General features: G+C 44.3%; 1 protein-coding gene across 17 annotated transcripts in view; it reads left to right on the top strand.

The window, feature by feature from the left end:
- The window catches only part of PLEKHG3 (pleckstrin homology and RhoGEF domain containing G3), a 95,310-nt gene extending 76,535 nt beyond the window's left edge, over positions 1-18,775 (top strand). For 3 of the 17 annotated variants that reach the window (XM_056810899.1, XM_007473021.3, XM_007473029.3), the window contains 17 exons: positions 1,793-2,191; positions 2,828-2,925; positions 4,172-4,241; positions 4,917-4,963; positions 5,100-5,250; positions 5,358-5,489; positions 6,217-6,399; positions 6,680-6,772; positions 6,987-7,073; positions 7,276-7,309; positions 7,648-7,746; positions 11,863-11,901; positions 12,514-12,599; positions 12,990-13,352; positions 13,924-14,037; positions 15,117-16,518; positions 17,230-18,775. In XM_056810899.1, the coding sequence (XP_056666877.1) occupies positions 1,793-2,191; positions 2,828-2,925; positions 4,172-4,241; positions 4,917-4,963; positions 5,100-5,250; positions 5,358-5,489; positions 6,217-6,399; positions 6,680-6,772; positions 6,987-7,073; positions 7,276-7,309; positions 7,648-7,746; positions 11,863-11,901; positions 12,514-12,599; positions 12,990-13,352; positions 13,924-14,037; positions 15,117-16,518; positions 17,230-18,014 (4,182 nt within the window). In that variant the 3' untranslated portion in view covers positions 18,015-18,775. The remainder of the gene's footprint in view (positions 1-1,792; positions 2,192-2,827; positions 2,926-4,171; positions 4,242-4,916; positions 4,964-5,099; positions 5,251-5,357; positions 5,490-6,216; positions 6,400-6,679; positions 6,773-6,986; positions 7,074-7,275; positions 7,310-7,647; positions 7,747-11,862; positions 11,902-12,513; positions 12,600-12,989; positions 13,353-13,923; positions 14,038-15,116; positions 16,519-17,229) is intronic. The other 14 variants (XM_056810900.1, XM_007473023.3, XM_007473022.3 and 11 more) reach the window with 13 other exon arrangements.
- The last annotated feature ends 3,626 nt before the right edge of the window (positions 18,776-22,401 follow it).

Below are 22,401 nucleotides of genomic sequence, written 5' to 3' on the forward strand. Positions count from 1 at the left end.
CGTGACCTCCATCCAAATTGCTAGTCCCCTCCTTTAAAAAAATAACCCCCTTACCTTCTGTCTTAGAATTGGTACTAAGAATTGGTTCCGAGGCAGAAGAGCAGTAAGGGCCAGGCACCCTTACTAAGGGCTAATCCAAGGGCTAGCCCACCTAACACAAAGTTAGCATTTAATATAGTTGTGCAGAATTGAATGGAAGGGGGCAGCTCGATGGCTCAGTATATAGTCAGGCCTGGAGATGGGAGGTCCTGGGTTCAAATCTGGTCTCAGATACTTCCTAGCCATGTGACCCTGGGTAAAAGTCATTTTACCCCTAGTTGCTTAGCCCTTACTATTTTTCTGCCTTAGAACTGATCCTAAATATCAATTCTAAAACAAGGTAAGAGTTTTTAAAAAATTGAATGGAAGATGAATGGTGTAATCAGTTTTGAGGACCCTGCATCAGATTCTTTAGAGCAATGATTCTTCAACTTTTTGGTCTTGGGACCCTTTGCAGTTCAAAAAATTGAAGACCCTACCAAAGAGTTTTTGTTTATGTGGGTTATATATGGATATTTATCATATTACAAATTCATACGTGTTAGTATTCTGATGAAAACCATTTTGATCTTGTGGGCCCCCTGATCTTGGGGGTTCCCAGAGATCTCTAGATCATACTTTAGGAATCACTACTCTAGAAGCTTTATGGGACATAATGGTAAAAGTCAAGTCTACCTGTCTTTCATGGAGTACTTTCGTATTCCCTTATCTCATCAGATCTTCCCGTCCAATAAGACGAAGTGGGTAGGGAAGCTGGGACCAGATTCCAGTTCTCTTGAGGTCTTGTTCCATGTATCTTCTGTTATACCATGACAATGGGGCTCTTTCCTTCAACAAACATATAGTCCAAGGAGCTTAATGGTCTTGAACCTTTAGTTAATAAGCTATACATGTGTTATAAGACGGAATCCAATTTTTTTTTTTTTGTGGTGAGTATGGATCAGTGTTAGTCTCTATGACAATCTTTGATTGTGAGCTCTAGGATCCAAGGGTTGTGTTTGATTAATTCACCCTATATAATGTTGCTATTTGGGTGAGCACCCAATAAAATATCCTTTGTTAACCATGTTTTGTTTAGGAAAGGTTTCATAAACCATTTGATTCACTTGGGCTTCTTCTATTTCCTTCTGAAGTGGATGACAGTTCAATCTTTGGGGGCTTCCCCAGGTCTAGTCTGTCAAGTAAACACTTATTAACTTATCAGCTTTGCTATTCATACCTCAATAGAATCCTCTGCCCCTGTGATTGGATGATGGCACTATTAACTCCTCCAGTGGAGGAGAACAGAATGACATCTCATTTCTTCATTCAATGGCTTTCATTTGGCAGATGGAGTACATGGGGATAGTGTAAGGGCTAAGAAGACTACTTTGCCTGTGTCTCAGGAGCCAGCTGCCACTGGGATCTAGGAAACTTATTATAGGATCCCTGGAGACATTCAGGCATCTTTCTAGGAGAGATCTCTTCTATTTGGAGGCCATTTTTTAGGTTCTTGCTGAAGAAATATCATACTTTTATTTTTCATTTATTTATTAAATGTTCTTAAGTTTTGGGAAATTTTATTTAATTAATTAATTTAGAATATTTTTTCATGGTTACAAGACTCATGCTCTTTCCCTGCCCTCCCCTAAACCCCCTCCCTTGGCTGACATGTAATTCCTCTGTTTTACATGTGTCATTAAAACTTATTTCCATATTATTGATGAAATATCACACTTTCAAACCTTGTATTATTCTTCCTTTGTCTCTCTAGAGTGCCCGAAAACCTCCTTCAGTAGGCCGCAATGCCACGATGCCTGTCTCAGTCTCCTTACATGAAGATGCGACCCAAAAGCGTCCAGTGAGCTTGGCCTCTACCACTTCTTCTTCAGGCTCGTCCCGGGACAGTCAGGCCATGGAAGAGCCCAGCGGAAGCAGACCTGGAGCTGAGGGAGAGTCCGACTCCTCCCGTGCCTGCCATATCTCTAATAACCATAACAATTCCAGCAGCTGGCTGAATCTGAGAGGATCCCTAAAAGGCTCGCCATTTAACTCCCGATCCACAGCTGGGTCTGGGTCTGGACATCTCAAACTGAGTTACCTGGGCCGAGTGGTGCGGGAGATTGTAGAGACAGAGCGCATGTATGTACAGGACCTCCGAAGCATTGTTGAGGTGAGCCACTCCTATGGGTCTATTTGCCTATGCCATCATTGGATATGCTATTGGGTTTGTTTTCCTGGGTCATCGTGAAGTGAGGGGTGGTGCATGGAGTATATATTTCTAGAATAGATCAAGGAACTCTGGTTTCTCCAATGATCAGCTCTCTCCTTATAAACTGTTTTCTTCACTAGAAAGGAGAAACCTTCTTGGTGGTTTAGTCCCCGTAATTCTACTTCCTAGGACTGAGATTTAGAAAAAAGAAAGAACAAAGAGCTTAGCTCTCAGATGCCTTAATTATCTGAATTTACTGAGACCACACATCTGTAATTTTCCCCCTTTGTTTCGTTAGCTGGCAAGACTAGGAAATTGGATCCTGGGGCAGCCCAAAGACTCTTGGCAGCAGTAGTATTGAAAAGGCAGGGAAAAGGGAGAAGGGAGGGTGTGAGACTGAAAGGGAGCTGAGACATCAGACTGACTGCCTTAGAGTTGACATTGTTGTAATTAGTGTTCTCAAGGTGTTCCCAAGGAATAAAGCTGGGAAGGGGCTCTCTCAAAATAAGAAAGAGGAAGAGGAATGAAGGTATACCAAGAGTGTGCTATGTAAGGTAATGGTACCATGTTGTCCCTAAATGACTTCCCCCATGACAGGATTACCTTTTGAAGATCATCGATACTCCAGGGCTACTGAAACCAGAACAAGTCAGTGCACTCTTTGGGAATATAGAAAGCATCTATGCACTAAATAGGTGAGTGGCAAGCCAGGAGCTTGTTTGTTCTAGGCCCCTCAGAACTCTGTTTGGGGCAGGGGTAGTTGGCGCCATATTGAATGAAGAGTCTGCTTTCCCTCCTGCTCTCTCGTTAGTACCTTTTTCTCTCTGCTCTGTGGATATTGGTTTTCCTAACTCTGGGATGGACCTAGTTCTGCCAGTACAACCCTCTTCAGAAAGCTGTAAGGACCACCGACTATCTGGAAATACCTCCCTGTTTAGACAGAATTCTTAGTGTAATTCTTGGTTAACATGACCTCTTGAAAGCCCCCTAGATGACTGATAATGCCTTTTTTTCTCCAGAGATACCTTTTATTCTTTCCTCTATCTTTTCCACTTTGCTTTGGGGTCTGTATTCCCTCTATGTCTTCCATTCCACTGATATCTCGACAAGCTAAATGATCCTGGTGGCCCTATGAGGATGACTTAGTATATTGGTGGAAACTATGAGACTCAAAATAGTTAAGGATTCTATTGGTTTGTCCTCAATCTGTTTTGTAGAAGAACATGATTGGAGGTAGGATGGGGCTGCCTCAGGAAAAGGAGGAATAGTAATACTCTTTAGGGTCTGTTAAGACAGAATCTTTTCTAGGTTCTGCAGAAGGAAGGGCTTATTGTGACTCTGAAGCAAAGGGCCACCCCCTGAGTACAGGAAAAAACATGGAGTCAAATGAAGAGGGAGACATTTAGGGCAAACATAGGAAAAAATATCCGTGGGGTTACTTGCAGTTTTCCTTTGACTAGTTATAACTGGGCCTGAGCTTGTATTTAGAGAATCTCACCTCAGTCATGATCTTCATGGCTTGAAATCCTCCAATTCAGTAACCTTGATGTCTATCCCAGAAGCTCTTTTTTCCTTTCCTTTAATCTTTCCCTTTGTGTGTTTGACTCCTTTTGCCAGCGCTGGAGCAGTATTCCCTCCTGAAGGTGGGTAACGCCATCCCTCCCTCCTGCCCATCCTGTTTGCTAGAAATGATTTGCCCTCCCTCACCTTCTCCTGTTGTGCAGTGTTGACTGACCTTTGTGGTTCTTGATTGAGTAGGATTCATTGGTGATTGGAAGCCCCTCAGGCCACACAGCATGACTTATGAGGCTGGACGTTTCTTGGGAGCATGTGAATGGCTGGGGAGGGCTGGGAATGGGAGAGCTTTGTGGCTAGCCATGCTTTATAGGCAGCCGCAAAGGAGTGGGTCCCAAATCTGATTGTTTCTTTCTTCTCATGCAGTCAGCTATTGAAAGACCTGGACAGCTGTAATAATGACCCAGTGGCTGTGGCTAATTGCTTTGTAGAAAGGGTAAGAATAGAACTCAATATATTTATCAAATAGGATAATAGAAGTAAAGCTCTTTCAGTCTTTAAATGCCATATCAATGCTAGCAATGAGGAAGAGGAGGAAGAAGAAAAGATGGAAGAGGAGGAGGCAACTGGACCAGCTAGGTGGTCCAGTGATTAGAGTTCTGGACCTGGAATCAGGAAAACCCAAGTTCAAATATGGCCTCTGATCATTTTCTAACCCTGGAGAATTCAGTTGACCCCGTGCCTCAGTTTCTTCATATGTAAAACTAAGATTACAGTACTACTCTCTTTTCAGGGTTATTATGAGGATATAATGAAATAAAAAAGAACTTTGCAAACCTTGAATGCAATGAAAATGTTAGCTATATATAATTATTATTAATTATTATAATATAATAATAATAATTATTAATCTGTGCCACTCCATGAAGAAACTGAGAGTGACCATAGCTCATGGCAATACATTTCTAAGGGAATCATCTGTGGTCTTGGGAAAAATCACACTGCTTTCACCGAAGAAGAAAGGCTCTCTGTGACTAAATTGGAAATGGGGACCAAAGACTTGGAAATTGGATGGGGCAAAGTACAGTGGGAGGGCTCAGATAGATGGGTTGGTAGTTGAGTCTGTATTTACCATCATACTGGAAAAATCTTCTTTTCTCTCTTTCCTTAGAGCCAAGAGTTTGACATTTATACCCAGTACTGCAACAATTATCCAAAGTAAGTAACGCCAGGATGGAAAGGAAAGGGAGAGTTAAGGAATAACCAAGCTTGTGCCATTTTCCTCTCTACCACTACCATTACCTCTTCTGTTCCATGATTCCATTTCTTAGTGTTGACTTCCTTCTCCTTATAGTTCAGTGGCAGCCCTAACTGAATGCATGAGAGACAAGCACCAAGCCAAGTTCTTCCGAGATCGACAAGAGGTCTTGCAGCACTCTCTGCCTCTGGGCTCTTTTCTGCTGAAGCCCGTCCAAAGAATTCTCAAGTACCACCTCCTTCTTCAGGTAACCTGCACTGGGGCTTCATGTCTGAGGGCTGTTCAGGACTGAGGAAGGGCAGCAAGTGCTCAGGAGAGAGATCCAGAGCTTGACGTTCTTGGGCTTCTTGGTAGGAAATTGCCAAGCATTTCGATGAGGAGCAGGATGGCTTTGAGATGGTTGAGGATGCAATCTATACCATGACTTGTGTGGCCTGGTACATCAATGACATGAAAAGGAAGCATGAGCATGCTGTCCGACTCCAGGTACCTGGGCACCTGGGAGGGAAGGAGGGTGGTCCAAAGGGAGAAAAGCCTGAGAAAGTCAAGAGGCTTGCCAATGTGGTCAATCCTCTTAGAAGAGAAAAGCAGTGAAACTCTTACAGAAATGACTTCAGGAGAGAGGCAGGCCACATGCTGGTCCATGAGGTGGATCAATCTCCTTGATGTCAGTCAATAAAAGTCATTTTTCATGGTAAACATGAAATAGCCAATTAGAGCAATGGAGAGAGTGACTGAGAGTCAGGAAGGCCCATGTTGGAATATTGCTTAAGAAACCAGCTATCCGACCTTAGGCATGTCACTTAACCTTGATCAGCCTCAGTTTCCTTACCTGTAATGTGGGGATGATAATAATAGCATCTATCTCCCAGGGTACTGGGGAAGATTAATTCAACTAATATTTATAAAGAGTTTTGCAAAACTTAAAAATATAGAAATATATAATATATAAAATATGTATTAGATATGCTTATATAACATATAATTATTTTTATGTATATATGATATGAAATGCTATTGTTTTTGTTTTTATTGTGGTGATGACAATAGACTAGTTATCTCTTCTACCTCTGAGTCAAGTTGTGACTTCTGAGTCTTGCCAGAAGTGGGAAGATGGCCTCCCCACTGGCCTGATCCCTTTTTGTAACTGTACTCTCCCTACTTGATATAAAAGGATCTTTGGAATCTTATGTGGGATGTATCTCTCCTCTAGGAAATCCAGTCACTCCTGATCAATTGGAAGGGGCCAGACCTGACGACCTATGGAGAGCTGGTTTTGGAAGGCACTTTCCGTGTGCATCGTGTGCGGAATGAGAGGACTTTCTTCCTCTTTGACAAGGCATTGTTCATTACCAAGAAGCGAGGGGACCACTTTGTCTACAAAGGGCACATCCCGGTAACTAGATTTTCCCCTTTCTTCTAACTTAGGCTGTGACCTAGAATGCCATCTTTGGTTAGGGAATCTGACTGTTTCTTTCCATACTTCCAAGGGTGCCTGGGGCCATTTTGGAGCCACCCCTGTTGTGGCTCTGATTCTCTTCATTTCTGTCCCTCCCAGTCTGTGTCTTGGGAATGTAGACTTTCCCCAAGGTGTCTCAGACTGTTCAGGTTGGTTTCATCTTCTTCTTGGAATCTAACATATTTTTCTCTTTCTCCTTTCCTTGGACCTTTGATAGTGTTCCTCCCTGATGCTGATTGAGAGTACCAGAGATTCTCTGTGTTTCACAGTTACTCACTACAAGCACAGCAAGCAGCAGTATAGCATCCAGGTAAGGAGGAAAGGGGAGGAGTGTCCTCATCCTCATCCTTACCCATCCCAAAGTCATCCTGCTCCTCGTCAAAATGTAGCACAAAGACCATTGTTAAGTTGGAGAAATGAGAGGTGATCTTTGTGGGGCTCAGAAGGGACTCTGTGCCTGTTGGGACTGGTTCCTTGCCTCTTGGCACCATTTGACCCCTTCCCCTTGGATTTCTTTTTTTCAGGCCAAATCAGTAGAAGAGAAACGGGTCTGGACCCATCACATCAAGAGGTTGATCCTAGAGAATCACCATGCCACAATTCCCCAAAAGGTGAGAGAGGGGCAGAGCCTAGGGCTTCCTGGCTCTCTGTGGGAAGGAAGCATTGTGGTCATTGCCTCAAGAAGTTACCATTCCTTTTTTAAAGGATCCTGTGAGTTTAAGGAGTAGATGACAGATGAGTAGATACATGAGCCTTGGGCAAGTGTTGTGCCAGATATTCAGGAATAACTAATTCCTTTTTCTTTTATCCCAGGCTAAAGAAGCCATCTTGGAAATGGACTCCTATTGTAAGTCTTGACTGAGTTGTTTCTGAATGTTTATGTCAGTCCCCTCCTGTTCCTATTCTTGATATGTGGCTCCCAATATCCCATGATGCTTAGAGGACAGAGGATCAGCCTTAGACATGAGAAAAGAGCAGAAGGAAGAAAATGGCAATGGCAGTCTGCTGTTAGGAATGGGTGGATGAAATTGCCAATCTGACACCTTTTAAAAGGCTCTGATTTAGGAAATGAGAAAGGGCATTAGGGGTATTTAAGGTACTGAGGAAAGGGGTAAAAAGAAGACTGCTGTGTATGGGTTCTGAATGATAGAAATAGCAGTAACATGTTTTATTTTTTGTTTATAGATCCCAATCGATACTGCTACAGCCCAGAAAGGCTGAAAAAGGCTTGGTCTTCCCAAGATGACATGCCCTCTCAAGCGCGTCAGTATCGACGACAATCTGGTAAGGATGAGGATAATCTATGAAAGTCATACTGCCAGCCAAGCAGGCTAAAAGATGGATGGATGAATGAATGAATGAAGTTTAAAAGCATTTATTTAGCACTTATTATGTATCAGGCGTAGTGCTAAGTGATGGTGGGGAAAAATGAGTCAGTGCTCTCAAGGAACTTGCCCTCTTAATTTGAGAAAAAGAATACAGAAAAGAAAGTTCAGTTATAGGACACAAATGGAAAGGCCCAGAAGTGAACATGACTTAAGCAATACCCTACTTTTTACTACTGATGTATACTAGCCTTGGCCTTGGCCACTGAGATTTCTATAACTAAATATTTAGAGTTGTTGCTCTACCTTACTTCCTCTGAAGTAAAATATGATCAAATTGGTGTCTAGGAACCTTATTCCCCTATATATTCTCATATGTGTGTGTGTGTGTGTGTGTGTGTACATATGTATATATATATTCCCCTTTATTCCATGTAGGTCAGAAAAAATAATTGGGGTAAATGAACTAAAAGTCAAGAGAGCTGAGTTCTAATTTTGGCTCTACCATTACTTCCTAGCTGTTTGCAAGTCACATCCTAAATATCTATAAAATGAGAAGATCGGAGTAGGTGATGATTAGAATCTCTTTCTAGCTCTAACATTGGAGAGTTAGAATTGATCCCTGGTTCTTTCTCTCCTCATGGAGTTGGGCAAGCTATGCTATTTACTTTCTTTGAGTTTAGTTTTCCCATATTTCTGGGCCCCTTCTTAGCTATCCTGAAAGTTAAAATCTCCAGAGCAAGGGAGGAGTAGCTTCTCTGACATCACTGTTGGTCCCTGGCCCACGTCTGGAATGGCAGGGCAGTTAAAGGGACTGGGAAAAGCAAGTCAGACTTCCTAAAGTGGCACCAAACCGAGACGAGAAATATTTACTTTGGACTTTGAGGGGAAAATTCCATTATCCCCTCAGATTATTCTCTGCCCATTGGTTTATTTGAATAAATGCTCTGTTTTAGAAAACTTGTCTCTGCTTTTACTGTATCTATTCAAACTATCATCTGTTAACCCCCCCCCCCCATCACCCTGATACTGTTGTGTCAGGGTTGGCTATGATAATATCTTGTTCTGTCTGCTAAACTGCGTCTCATGAGTGTGTGTGCAAGAACATTTTTTTCTCTTCTTCTTCTCTTGGTTTCTGCTCTCAACTCTTCTTAGCCAGAAGCCCAGGGATAGATGTGGCTCAGGCAGAGGTTCTTCTAGATTTTTTCATTTGCTGACAGATTAGACATTAGCTTGTCTTAAAAGATGATTGGATAAGAAGAAACTGGGTGGCTCAGTGAATTCAGAGCCAAGTGTAGAGATGGGAGGTCCTAGGTTCAAATCAAGCTATGTGTAACCATTTAACCCCCATTGCCTAGACCTCGCTGCCCTTCTGCCTTAGAAATGAAACACAGTATTGATTCCAAGATAGAAGGTTAAAAAAAAAGATAATTGGATCCAGAATGTCTAAGATGGGCAGGAGCCAGATCCTGGCTTGACTCTCAGCAGACATTTACTAGGCCCTGGTTATCCCCTGCAGAATCCCCAAACATTCTTATATCCTCTTAGGATGTCCGTACTCCACTCTTTTGGAATCCAACTGCCATTGCAATTTTTTTTACTTTCACTGAGGCTTTACAGTAGAAAGGTACTCTTAATTTTGCTTTGCTCTTGTAGTAAGTACCAAGTACTAAAGTGCTGGTCTTTGGAATCAGGAAAAACTGAGTTCAGATCCTGTCCCAGATTCAGTTACTTCCTAGCTGTAGCCACTTACACTCTCAACCTCAGTGTCCTCATTTGTAAAATGGAGACCAATTCTAGAACCTCATTGGCAGGATAATCATGAGAATCAAATGAAATATTTTTATGTGCTTTGCAAGACTTAGTACACTACTATAAGTGTTAGTTATGATCATCAATATTACCAAAAGGTGATATTTTCATTGATATCTTCTTGTATTCAAAAAATGTAAGTCACAAGTCTTAAAGCCAAAAATTATGGGTGTTACTCTGTATCTGTCTCTCGTTGCCTCTGCATTTAATGCCTTCTGCACTTAATTTTCTCCCTTTCTTTCCCCATATTTCTTTTCTTCTCTTTTTGATTTTTTACTTTAAGTGTCCCTGTCATAGAGTCAAAGTAGAAGGAAACTATAGGAGAGATTCTCATTAAGGGGGAGTGAATGTAGACTTAGTTCTCATTAAGGGCTTCTTGTTGCATAGACAATCCTTGTAGTTCCACATTCAAGTTTCTCTTTGAGGTGCTGGAGTTTTACTTTGTTAGTGCAATGGAATTCTCCAAAAAAAAAAAAGTCTCCCAACAGCCTCTTCTCCTCAAGATGATCAGAGTATGTCAAGGTGAGACTTGGGAGAAAAGATTTGGAAAGAGGTTTCCTCCAGAGCAGGGTCTTAGCACATAGAAGTCTAAAATATCTTTTTTTTTTCCACCTCCCAGTATTTTTCCAACCCTGCTTTCTAGCAGAAACTTTGGGCCCATCTGCACGTTTCTCAACTTTGCTTCTTTGGTATTGTCCTCATAACTTGCAATGTGTATCTCTAAAATATTCTCTTAATTGACTTTCCTGCTATGAACCATTTTTATGTTGACCAATTTTGGCAATAAAACAGTGAGTTATCTGAGGTTTGGGTTCACATCCCACAAAATCTGGTTCCATGTTTATATTTCATTCACTAGATTCACCCAACCTTCAGGCCTAGAGTTCAAGTCCTGGGTTCAAATGTGGTCTCAGACACTTCCTAGCTGTGAAACCCTGGACAAGTCATATTTAACCCCTACCGCCTAGCCCTTACTGCTCTTCTGGCTTGGAACCAATACACAGTATTGATTCTAAGACAGAAGGTAAAGGTTAAAAAAAAAAAAGAACATTGGATATGGAGTCAGAGGATCTTGATAAAAATCCTATCTTTACCACTAACTAGCTGTGTGGTCTTCAGCATGTCATTTAATCTCTCTGAGCCTTAGTTTCCTCATCTTTAAAATGGGTATATAGTATTGATTATAAGCCAGAAGATAAGGGTTAAAAAAATTCATCCTATCTTTTTTATCTTTGTAGAAACGATATTCAGCCTTTAAAAAGATGCCTCTTAAAATTATTTTATTCAGATAGTTTTTGGCCCTGGAAGGGTTTGGGGTAACTCACAAGGGATAGTATCATCTAATGGATGTTCTTTTATCCTATCCCCAGAGCCTGGTCACCCCCAGTACAATCAGGAGATATTCCCCAACGGGCTGCATAGCTCCATGATGCTGGGCCTTAAGGGCCGCAGAAAGTCGGGTGCGAGCTCTGCTCTCCAGCTTGGGGCTATGTGGCGGGTGCTCTGGGAGCTCTAGGTGCTGGGCCAATGGGAGCGTGCTAATCACTTTGACTTTCAGAACTTGACATAGAAAAAGATGGTGAATTGGAGGTAAAATGAGGACTTCTCACTATCGAAACAGTTAGATAGGCAGTCAGCCTGCACAGAGAGAAGTGGGACTCTGTCCCCATTCCTGTTGCCCCTGCAACACTCACAAACATTTTTAAAATTGGGCTGAGTGCCAAAGGTTCCTTCCGGGTACCTCGGAGGGAAGATTTCCCCATGAATTCCACTTTTACAGGCATGAACGGAGATCTGTAGGGCTGACCTTATATTCTTCAAAAAGTACGTCTCCAGATGAGCTAGAGCCCCATCCTGAGGAAGGGACAGACATGGTTTTGGGACTGGGACTCTGTTATGCTGACATCTGTAGGAATGGGTTGAAAACCTCTGTGCTGCCATGGGAAGCTCATCTTTCTCTGCCTTGCTGTGGTCCTGAGGTGACAAATACTTGAGGCAATAACAGGCAACTTGAACATCATTCCCGAGAAGAGCTGATAGCCTTAGTGCTCTATGTGACTCTACTTCTTATCAGTAGTTTCATAGACATCCTAGAAGCTGTGGTACCCAAATGGTACCCTCAGTCATGTTCAGGCACTAAGAAAGCGGGTGAACTCCAAGCTGGTGAGAGGGGCTGGTGGCATTGTAAGCTTGGGGCCAAGTCTGGGCAGAATTCATTTCCTTGGATTGTGGCTGACTTTACTAAATGTACTTAATTCTCCAGAACCCACCAAACCGCTTCTCAGGCAGATGAATGAGAAAGGTGAGTATTGAAGGTCTTGACCATTATCCTCCTGGGATCTTGGGTCTGGGGTGAGGGGAGGCAAGGAAGGCCCTGGTCTGGGCACTGTCCCAGTGAATGGTAACTGGGCACAGACTATCAGCACCCCGAAAGGGTCGAGGAGACTAGGAGGAACATGGATGGAAAGGAGGGCCGGTTTATGAGCTAGATGTTTCCACCTTTTAATCTCTTCTTTGCAAGGTCCTGAGCAAATTCATACCCCTTCATATGCCTCTGTTATTTTATTAGTTTAAAGGAGTCAACAACAAATTGTTTCCCAGTAGGGAACTATCTTACTTACTCATGACAAGTAGTGAGAGGGTTGTGCTATGGCAACAAATGCTTGAGGGCATAAGAACAGGCAACTGGAACATGGTCCCTGGGAAGAGCTCATCGCTGAAGTGCCCTGATCTATAAGCCCTTCTTGCTTCCAGCAGTAGTTTCATAAACATTCTAGAAACTGGGATCCCTAAAGGGTACCAAGCCATACCCTCAATGGCTGTAATTTTCCTGGCTTTGGTAAAGAGCTTGTTGCCTTGGCTCACATTATCTCTTTCTTTTTCCCCCCATGTGCTGTGGACTTGATGATGGCAGCAGCATCAAGGGCCTCGGGTCTCAAGGTAAGACCAGTGAGTGGTCTTGAGATGGGATACAGGATGGAACAGGGGACTGGTTTTCAGGTGGGTAAGGGTACGTGTCCTGAGTCAACCCCTTTCCCCATGTGTTCCCTTTTCCATGAACTATACCAGGGCAGGCTGTCTTCCCTTCTCTGACTGTTCTCATACAGCTCCGTCCTCTCCTTTGAGGCCATACCTCTCTCTGTAGGCTGTACTCAGAGCTAATGCTCCCAAGAAATGTGCTTCATAAAAATCTTCCTCTTGACCCTGTTGCCCCAAGCCTTTCCCTGTCTTTTTGCCCTGCCTATCCCCAGCCTTCTTCAGAGTCCCCTGGTGGGTGCAGTGGGGTAGACTAATGACCACTACATGTGTGCCTGAGCTCCCCAGAAGCTGAAAGGTTGGGAGGAAGCTGAGATTCCAGGTTACAAGAGGCCTTGTTTGTACCTTAAACAGCATGCAGGTAGCGCTGGAGCCCTCCTGGACTTTGGGCAGCTACCCCTTACAGGGGAGCAGCAGTCTGAAGCTGAAGGGGCTGCTCAGGAGGAAGAGGAGGAGGAAGTGGTGGAGGAGGAGAAGGCCCTTCAGAAGGCCTCTCCAGAGGACCTGACTGTGAGCGATGGCAGCAAGAAGGGGGCCAGGGCTGAGCCACAAGGCTCAGAGGAAGAGGAGGAGGAGGAGGAGGAGGAAGAGGAGCAGGAGGAGGAGGAGAGTCTGGAGGTAGCTGAGCAGGTAGCCGACTTTGCCAGCTCCCTGCTGGCTGCCCTCCATTGCTGGCACTATCGAGCCAACGCTTTACTTTTCTCCCGGGGCGCTATGGTGAGGTGATCTCTTTGATCTCCCTTCTTTTGCATGCTCCCAATGCACAGTGAAATGAATGGCTCAAAACTTCCCTTCCCTTTTCCCTCCCCCAAGCTTGGGTTCTTTCTCTGACTCAATAATCAGTACTTCCATCTCCTCAACAGCTCTTTTACCCTGGTGAATCCCCAGCATGCTGTGCTTTGCCATCTGGATAAACAAGACTAACAGACAAGGGGGTGGGCTGGGTTGAAATGGGGAGAGAGGGTGACACAGACGGCCAGGGTGGACATTATAAAGAGGTTGGCTTCGTTGTTGTTTTTTTGGCTGGGGAGGGGTGTGTGGTGAATTTTCTGGAAGAAAAGGCTCAGGATCTGTGACTCCTTCATCTCCAGGTTTCCTAGTTTGGTTAAGCTATAGAACTCTTTGATCCTAAAGTGGAAATCCTAGCTTATCCCAGCTACTGGATAATTCAGAAAAGGTGTCTGTGGGTATTGGGGCCCAGAAGAGGCCACCTGCAAAATTAGGTCTCTAATCTCCCTTCTCTGTATACCAGGGTTGGGCGTTAATTCCTTTTCTCTGTTGGGTGCAGGTTAAAGGGCATGATGAGTATGAGGTAGCCAAAGGCTATAAGAGGCCCAGCGGTCAGTCTTTAACTAGCCCTGAGAAGCGCATGAGCTTCAAGTCTGTCTCTCCCCAGACAGAGGTAAGTAGCTGGTGATGAAATGGCAAGGTGGGCCCCGAGCAGAGACCCTGGGACCCCGAGAGGAAGCACCACAAAGGTTTTATTGGGCTACTTGGAGGTGTACAACCCAATCAACCACTAGGAAGCATAGTCAACCGTATCATTGAGATCACATTGACCTTGGAGATCTGAGTAGGATCCCCAGGTTCCTGGCTTACATTTGACAAATATTGGTTGGTTTGTTTCTGTCTTAGAATCAATATTGTAGATTGGTTCTGAAGCCGAAGAGTGGTAAGGACTAGGTGGTGGGGGTTAAGTGACTTCCAGAATCACCCAGCTAAGAAGTGTCTGAGGCCAGATTTGAACCTAGAACCTTCCGTCTCTAGGTCTGGCTCTCAATCCACTGAGCCACCTCACTGCCTCCAACAATTATTTGTTAAATATCTATTCTGGGCAGGGCACTGCTCAGGTGATTTTTTTAAAGCATTGATACTCAGAGGATTTGTGGCTAAATATCCAACTATTAAATACTTTGATAGGACACTTAAGTCTTGAAACTTTTGGACTTCCATGCTGGAGATTCTGGAGTCATGGGGGAGATGGATGAAATTTTTTTGTCTCCATCTCCATGACTTTGAGCTACAGTCAAGAACTTCATCCCAGTTCCAAAATCTGCCAGTCCCAGGAGTAAAAATGTAGAATGGTGAAGCCTTTAGGGCATTCTGGATGAATGTAAAGGCCAACACAATGGCTTTTACCATGAGGCTGTCAAGGCTGTCTTAGAGCAGGAGTTGCCTACTGCATGTTCAGACAAATAGATGTGGGTAGAATGCCATCATTAGGACTCTCACTTTCCCACTTAATAGGCTATCCTAGGAATTCGGGGTTTTGGAAACACCAGGCTCCGAGCAGTCCATCGATGTCACCAGCCCCTTTCCCCAATTTAGCACCTTCTCTCTCTCACCATCTTTGTGGTTGTGATCTCTTTACTCCTGACTTGTCATCTGCTGTAAGGTCTGTTGCTGGGCTATGAGGAGGCCAAGTTATTCCTCCCTTACTTTCCTATGAAAAAAAAAAGCTCATGTAATTGTGTGTTTCAGGCTGAACCAGAAACTGAACCCGAAGCCAGGCAAGGACTATTTCCAGCCATCAAAGGGAATAGCAGAGAAGTGATGCAGTCAGACCCAGAATCATCATGCCTTCTGGAACAGCACCACGAAGAGGTGCTACGATCTGACCATCCCGGCAAAATGGTTGACCACGCCGGTGCTGAGAGCACAGAGGACCTTAAAAACCTCAGTAGTGAGGAAGAGGAGGAAGTGGCAGTGTCAGAGTCAGAGAGCATCCTGCCAACATCTGTGCTGGACCAGGCTAGCATCATTGCTGAAAGGTTCGTCAGCACCTTCTCCCGCCGGAACAGCCTGGCTCTGGAGGATGGCAAGGCCAGTGGCTTTATAACTCCCCGGCTGGCCAGTCGGAGCAGCAGCGTCCGTAGCCTTGATGGCATCGAGAAGGGGCCAGCTGGCCATTGCAGCAATGCAGACTCCCTCAGCTCCTTTCTGCCCCTAGAAGCAGAACCTGATGTTGGGGTAGCTTCAGAGAGCAGCTCGACCCTCCCTCGAGCCATGTCTCTAAGCCCCAGCTCTTCAGGAGAACCTGAAAGGCTCTTTAGCAAGAAGGAGGACACGCTTTCTACCCGAGACCGACTGCTGCTTGACAAGATCAAGAGCTACTACAAGCATGCGGAGCACCACGACGCAGGCTTTAGCATCCGGCGCAGGGAGAGTCTTTCCTACATTCCTAAGGGCTTGGTAAGGAACTCTGTTTTCAGGTTCAACAGCCTTCCTAGGCCAGAACCTCAACCAGTGGCCCCTCGTGGGCGAAAAAGACTAGATGGCTCTCGACCTGCCTCTTGGACTCTCTTTGACCTCCCCGGACCAGGCCAGCCAGCTTCTAGGGATCCTGCCCCCATCACCGATGCTGAATTCCGCCCCTCATCAGAAGTAGTGAAGATGTGGGAAGGAATGGAGTCCTCTGGGGATGTCTACAAGAACTCACCGACGAGGAACAAGATGGAATTGGGCCTGAGCCAGGAGAATGGCTTCGACCTGCATGAGCCGCTCTTCATCCTGGAGGAGCACGAGCTGGGCGCTATCAGTGAGGAACCGACTGGAGCCTCCCTGGAGGGCATTCCCCTTACTGACCGGGCTGGCTCTGTCCAGCTGGCCAGGGAGCTAAAAGAGCTGGTAAAGGAGTTGAGTGGCAGAGATGAAGAGATACCAAGTCCGCTACACCCTCACATCATGCAGCTCTCCCATATGATGGACAGGGATTTAACTGAATGTGTCAAGAACAAAGTCTACCAGCTGGCCCGCCAGTACAGCCTCAGGATCAAGAGCCATAAACCAATGGTGCCTCAGCGAAAGAAGGCAGACCCGGGACAAGAGAAGAATCTGGCCTTGTCCCATCTGCAGGAGGAGGTTCGAGAGCTGCCTTTCAGAGGTACGGGGATTGGGTGATCCTAGGCAAGTCACTTATCCACTATTGCCTAACCTGCATTCATTCATCCATTTATTCATGCATTCATTTATTTATTTGTTCACTTATTTATTTTTGGCTATTGATGATTTATTAATGTGTACTTTTATTGTCCAGCTACTAGTATTCTCTACAATTCAGCCTAGCCCTCATTTATAAAATGGGGATAATCCTTTATTCCTCAGTGTTGCTTTGACAAAAGTGCTTTCTAAACCTTAAAGTGTAAATGCTTGTATGTACAGGTGTGCTGTTACAAGTATTAAAATCACTAATGGGTCAGCAATCCTGGGCCCATATCTTCTGAACAAAGAGCAATTTGATGGGTGAGGTGCAGAATGACACACACACACACTCTCTCTCTCTCTCTCTCTCTCTCTCTCTCTCTCTCTCTCTCTCTCTCTCTCTCTCTCTCTCTGTCTCTCTCTCTCACTCTCTCTGGAAAAAAAAGTTCTCATAGCAATTTGGTTCCTCATCCCCATCTTCTCTTTTTGCCTCCCCATTAGCCTCTTCCTTTAAACAAGAACAATATCAAACATGAAAGCAGCTGCCCACAAATGTATTTGATAACCACCCACCAGATCGCCCCCCATTCCCACGCGCTAGCAAGCAAAACCTCATTTTCCTATTTCTCATCTGACTGATTTAGGATTCACTTTGCTGTTTTTCCCCCCCTAGGGAAAATGAAGCCGTTACTGTCCCTCTCAAATAATGACCAAGTCGTGGTCTTGGAGCACAGCCCCTCCAAGTCCACCTCCACAGGGGAGAAGTCACCTCGACGGTTCTACAGCCCTCCTGGCTTAAAGGCCACCACTTCTCCTGGAGGCTGGGCCTCTACCCGCAGTCCCCTGAGCCCTGCCGACACGGAAACTTTCCACTGGCCAGACGTCCGTGAGCTCTGCTCAAAGTACGCTTCCTACGACGAGGCTACTCAGGCCAGACGAGGCCAGCGTCAAGCCTACCCCGTCAACCGGAGCCTCTCTGTGCCTGAGAACATCATGGAGCCAGCTCCAGTGGGGAGGATGAGTCGCTGTTGCAGTCTGAACACCAGCCCAGGCAGAGGAGCCCCGGAGGTAGCCCAACTTCGGCCTCAGAAGGATCCCTTTTCCCTTGGCTCTTCCCCCACCCTAGGGCAGGAAGTGGATGAAGCCTTGTACCTCACTGCAGACCTAACCCTGGAGAACAACCGTCGGGTCATCATCTTGGAGAAGGGGCCGCCGTTGTTGGGAGGTGAGGAAGACGAAGACAGCTGTGTGCGAATCCAATTGCCTGCTTCCCAGGAGATCTTGAAGGCTGCTGTAGAACGATGCAAGGCTTACCAAGACTCCAAGGAGTTTTTCTGGCAAGAAGAGGGGGCCCGGGGCCCTCAACAACTAGGGCAAGGGGATCCGGCAGATCTGAGCCAACAAGGCCGAGTGAGAAACCTGAGGGAAAAATTTCAGACCTTGAATGCGAATGGTTGAATGAAGGCTTCTTGGGGAAAAGGATGGGAAGCACTGCTGAGATGAGGGGACTGCATCTGACGGACCTTCTCCGACTTCCCTTACCACGTCCTGACTCCTCGACTTCCCGAATCTGCCGGCCTTCCTTCTGGTGTCGGACTGTGTGGAGTAACAACCTTTGGGTGTTCTGCGCTTGTATCTCTCTTCATCCTTCTACGTGGGCGCTTGTGCTGATGGTATCTCTGACCTGCTGCCTTTGTGCTGAGGATTGAAAAGCTCCCCAGGGGCTGAGACCAGACTCCAGGATGTTGTAGTCAGAAACCTGTGTGGCTATTTCCCATATATGTATATATATATATATTCCCCCCCTTTTGGTATAAGACCAGATATATAAGCTCACTTCTCTCAAGGGAGAGGTACCCATGAGCCCTGGTCTACATCTTGTCAGCCACTGCCAGGCTGAAGAGTATGCCCAGAAGAAAAAATGTGAGGAGTCCTTTGCTGAATGCTCCAATTATTCCAGGGATTCAGGCAGAAAAGAGAAGTCTGGGACTTGAACAATAATTTATTATTTTCCATCCTGTGGGGTGTGTATGTTTGTATGTTTGTATGTATGATTTTTTTTTGTTGTTTATTTCGTTCTTCCCTTTTCCTGTTTTTAAGAATGTAATTGACTCAGTCCAGGTACTTTTGAGGTTTGCTTTGTTGACCCAATGGATGTTTCTAATGTATACACATTTCATCCCTTGCCAATGGTGCAATAACCACTGCTGACCAGCCAACCATGTCTCCTGCCTCATTATTAGGAATGAGAAGATAGGCCAGGCAAGGGTTGGGATTGTTGCTGTAGAGCCTGGGACAAGAGGGGCTGGTGTTTGCCATGCCTATGGGGCCATGGGGAAGGAAATGTTCTTGAGAATTGAGGGCACTGGAAGGAATTGAGAATTTGTTTTCCAGAATATGCCATATTCGGTAGTTCAGTTCCCTCTTGGCATAGATGGAGTCCACCGAGGTATTCCCTCTCTCAAAAGCTACCCTGATACCAGGAAATGGAGTTCTAATATATACGAGAAAATATGTAGTGAGATGTTTACTGTGAAAAGATGTCTCAGAGTACAGGGAGGGAGGGATCTGTTGTGCCAAATACATTTTCCTCTTCTGGGCCCTTCCTTGCCAGCTTCCTGCCTCCATCATCACCAGCTAGGTGACCAACAACAGTATTCAGGGGGCCATCTCTGGTAGAAAGAGATATGATAGGCACCAGCACTGATGGTGGCTAACCAGCCATGGGCACATGGTCTTTGTAAAGACCTTTACTGGTTAGCCATTTTTTAGTTTTTTAGTCAACCCCACTCACCACCATCAATACTGATTCTACATCAGAGAGAGGGAGCCTCCAAAGCCCACGCCCTTTATCCTCTGTCTACAGGAAGTATGTAATGACAGGAAGTCAGTGGGCTCTTGGGATATGTAGTTCCTTTTTTTAGGGTAACAGCTTTTCAATCATACAACAGTGATTATTGGGAAACTCATGATGGAAGGTGGGTGGCCTTTGAAGTGGGCATCAAAAGACAGGTAAGAATGCAAGTAGAGTTGTTATTTGAAGCATAGGAGTGGGGGAGAGAGAATAAGCAAATGCATTAGGGATGGCAGTGGGAGAATGCTTGAGACAATCAAGAATACATAACTGGAGAAACAGTATGAGAGAAGACAGGAAAGATTTCAGATTGCTGAGGGCCTTGGATGCTAGGATAAGAATTTTTAACTTCTTAAAGTAACAAGAATAAAAAAAAAATGTAACCGGCAGCTAGGTAGCACAATGGATAGAAACCCAAGCCTAGAGTTGGGAAGACCTAGGTTAGAATCTAGCCTCAGAAAATTCCTGGTGGTGTGAGCCTGGGCACCCTTTTTTCTGAGTTATAACAGACAGAAATAACAGAAAGTAAGGGTTAAAAAATAACAGGAATGCACTGAAGAATTTTAAACAGAGAAACAACATGATTTTATATATATAAAGAAGGCTAATCTGGAAGCTGTGTGAAGGTGGTTTGGAAGAGACAGGAGTACCATTTGAGAGACAATTCAGGAGTATGGCAGTATGGGAGAAATGACAAAAGAGAAAAGCCTGAGAAAAATCATGGAACCTGGCAGAGTGTTGCCACAGATGGATTTAATGAAATTGGAGATTTGAGGAAAAAAACTTAGATGGATGTATTGTTTGGATGTACTGGCCAATCCAGTTGTCGATTATAGGTCTAGGGTTGGAAAAGGTCTCAGAGGCCCTCTTATTTTAAAGATTTAAAGATGAACTGAGACCAAGAGATTAAATGATGTGCCATGGTCAGACAGTACCAAAAGTAGGATTTGAACTCAAGTTCTTAGCCTTCATGTACTTTTCCCTTGATGTAGACAACTGAAATTGTATGTTGAGAGCTTGGGAGAGGTGCAGGTCTGGGTTAGAAGTGAAACTGAATACAAGAGGGCTAAAGGCAGTATCAGAGAGGATACTTATCCTAAGGGACAGGAGAGACAGAAGAGGAGGTAGAGTCAAATAGAAACAGGATCAGATGGCATCTCTGGAACCAGAGAGAAGAATATAGCTAAGGAGGTGATTAACAGGGTTAAATGTTTCAGGGAAGTTAAGGTAGAAGGCAGGTGAAAATAGACCATTGAATTTGGGCAATAAGGAGGTCACCTGTGAACAATTTCAGGTGAGTGATGGAACAAGAAGCCTGATTTGACCTCAAGGTTTGAAGATAAAGTATGTGCTGAGAAAATAACGGCATCAGGGATTGCTTTTTCCCCAAGAAATCTAGCCATAAAGGGAAGGAAAGACATGAAAATATAAATAGCTGGAGAGGTAGAAGGGCAAAGGAAAACCTGTTTAGGTTGGAGTGATGTGGGCAGGTGAGAAAGTGTCACTAGAGGAAAAGATTAAAGACGCTCAAGAGGGAATTACTGAAACAAGGTGATAGAGGTGAAACCGAATGGAATTAAGGGAGGAGATAAGTATGATGTGAAAACTGGACCAGGGAGTTTTAACTATTGGAGGAATAATGAGGAAAGCATTTATATATGATAATATGGGAGATCAGATTGGCTAGCTAGGGGGTAAGATAAAGAGGGCTTTAAATTCCAGGCAGAAAAGTTTGGAATTTACCCTACAGATAATGGGAAATAGAGATTTTTTGAATAGGGAAGTATTGGAGTGAAATTACTTAAAGTGGTAAGGCAGTTAGGTGGTACAGTGGATAGAGCTTGAACCTGGAGTCAAGAAGTTCAAATTCTAACTGTTGTCTCAACCTCAGATTTTTATATAATGTGACCCTGGGCAAATAATTTAACCTCTCTGCCTCAATTTCCTCATCTATAAAATAGGGGCAATAATAGCTCCTGGCAGCTAGATGGCACCGTGGATAGAGTGTTGGGCCTGGAGTCAGGAAGACTTCATCTTTCCAAGTTCAAATCTAGGCTCAGACACCTACTAACTATGTGAACTCTGGGAAAATCAGTTAACCCTGTTTGCCTCAGTTCCTCCTTTGTCAAATGAGCTGGAGAAGAAAATTGGCAAACCACTCCAATAACCCCAAATAAGATTATGAAAGGTTGGATACAACTGAAGTAACTGAACAACAGTAACAGATAGCACCTACCTCTTAGGGTGATTGTGAGGATAAAATGAAATATTTATAAAGTACTTTATAAACCTTAAAGTGTTACATACATGCTATACTATTACTACTACTACTACTATTATTACTTAGACTAGTGGCGTGAATTAGTGGCAAAGTGAGAGAAGAAGAGCAGTTAGAAATATTGTGGGAAAACGACTGAAATTGGAGTCAGAAAAATCAGATTTTCTGAACTTGGTTCCCCTTATATGGCCCATGATTAAACAAGGTACTCTCTAAGCTCTCTCTTGCCCTAAATTGTATGGATCTTCAATGTGTTCCCTTTCTGATAAGCATTGCACTTATTTTTCCCCACCATGAACCAGTCTCCCCTTGACTAGTTTTTTCTTTCTTATTTAGTATTTTTTAAAAAGATTATTTATTTAATTAATGAATTTAGAATGTTTCTCCATAGTTAAATGAATCATGTTCTCCCCCCCCCCCCCATTGGCTAGGTTCTTTCTGATGCAAGGCATCTGAGGATGTAGGAAGCAGGTGAACTCAGGATGACTTGAGATTGCAAAGCCATAGCAAGAGTAGAATAAGGCCTTTCCCAAAAGTGGCCTGGTAACATCTTTGAGAACTTGCATTTTATCTACAGAGCTTTCAAGGACCCAGGCACCCCTCCATGGTGAGGCATCCCCTTTTTTGGAGTAAAACTTGGTTTTCCAAGGCTTTCCCTTAGGGAATGAGTTTCTTGAGATAAATTTCCAAATAGCTAGACTTCTTTGAGGACC

Source organism: Monodelphis domestica, chromosome 1 (genome assembly GCF_027887165.1).
Source record: "Monodelphis domestica isolate mMonDom1 chromosome 1, mMonDom1.pri, whole genome shotgun sequence".
Classification (NCBI taxonomy): domain Eukaryota; kingdom Metazoa; phylum Chordata; class Mammalia; order Didelphimorphia; family Didelphidae; genus Monodelphis; species Monodelphis domestica.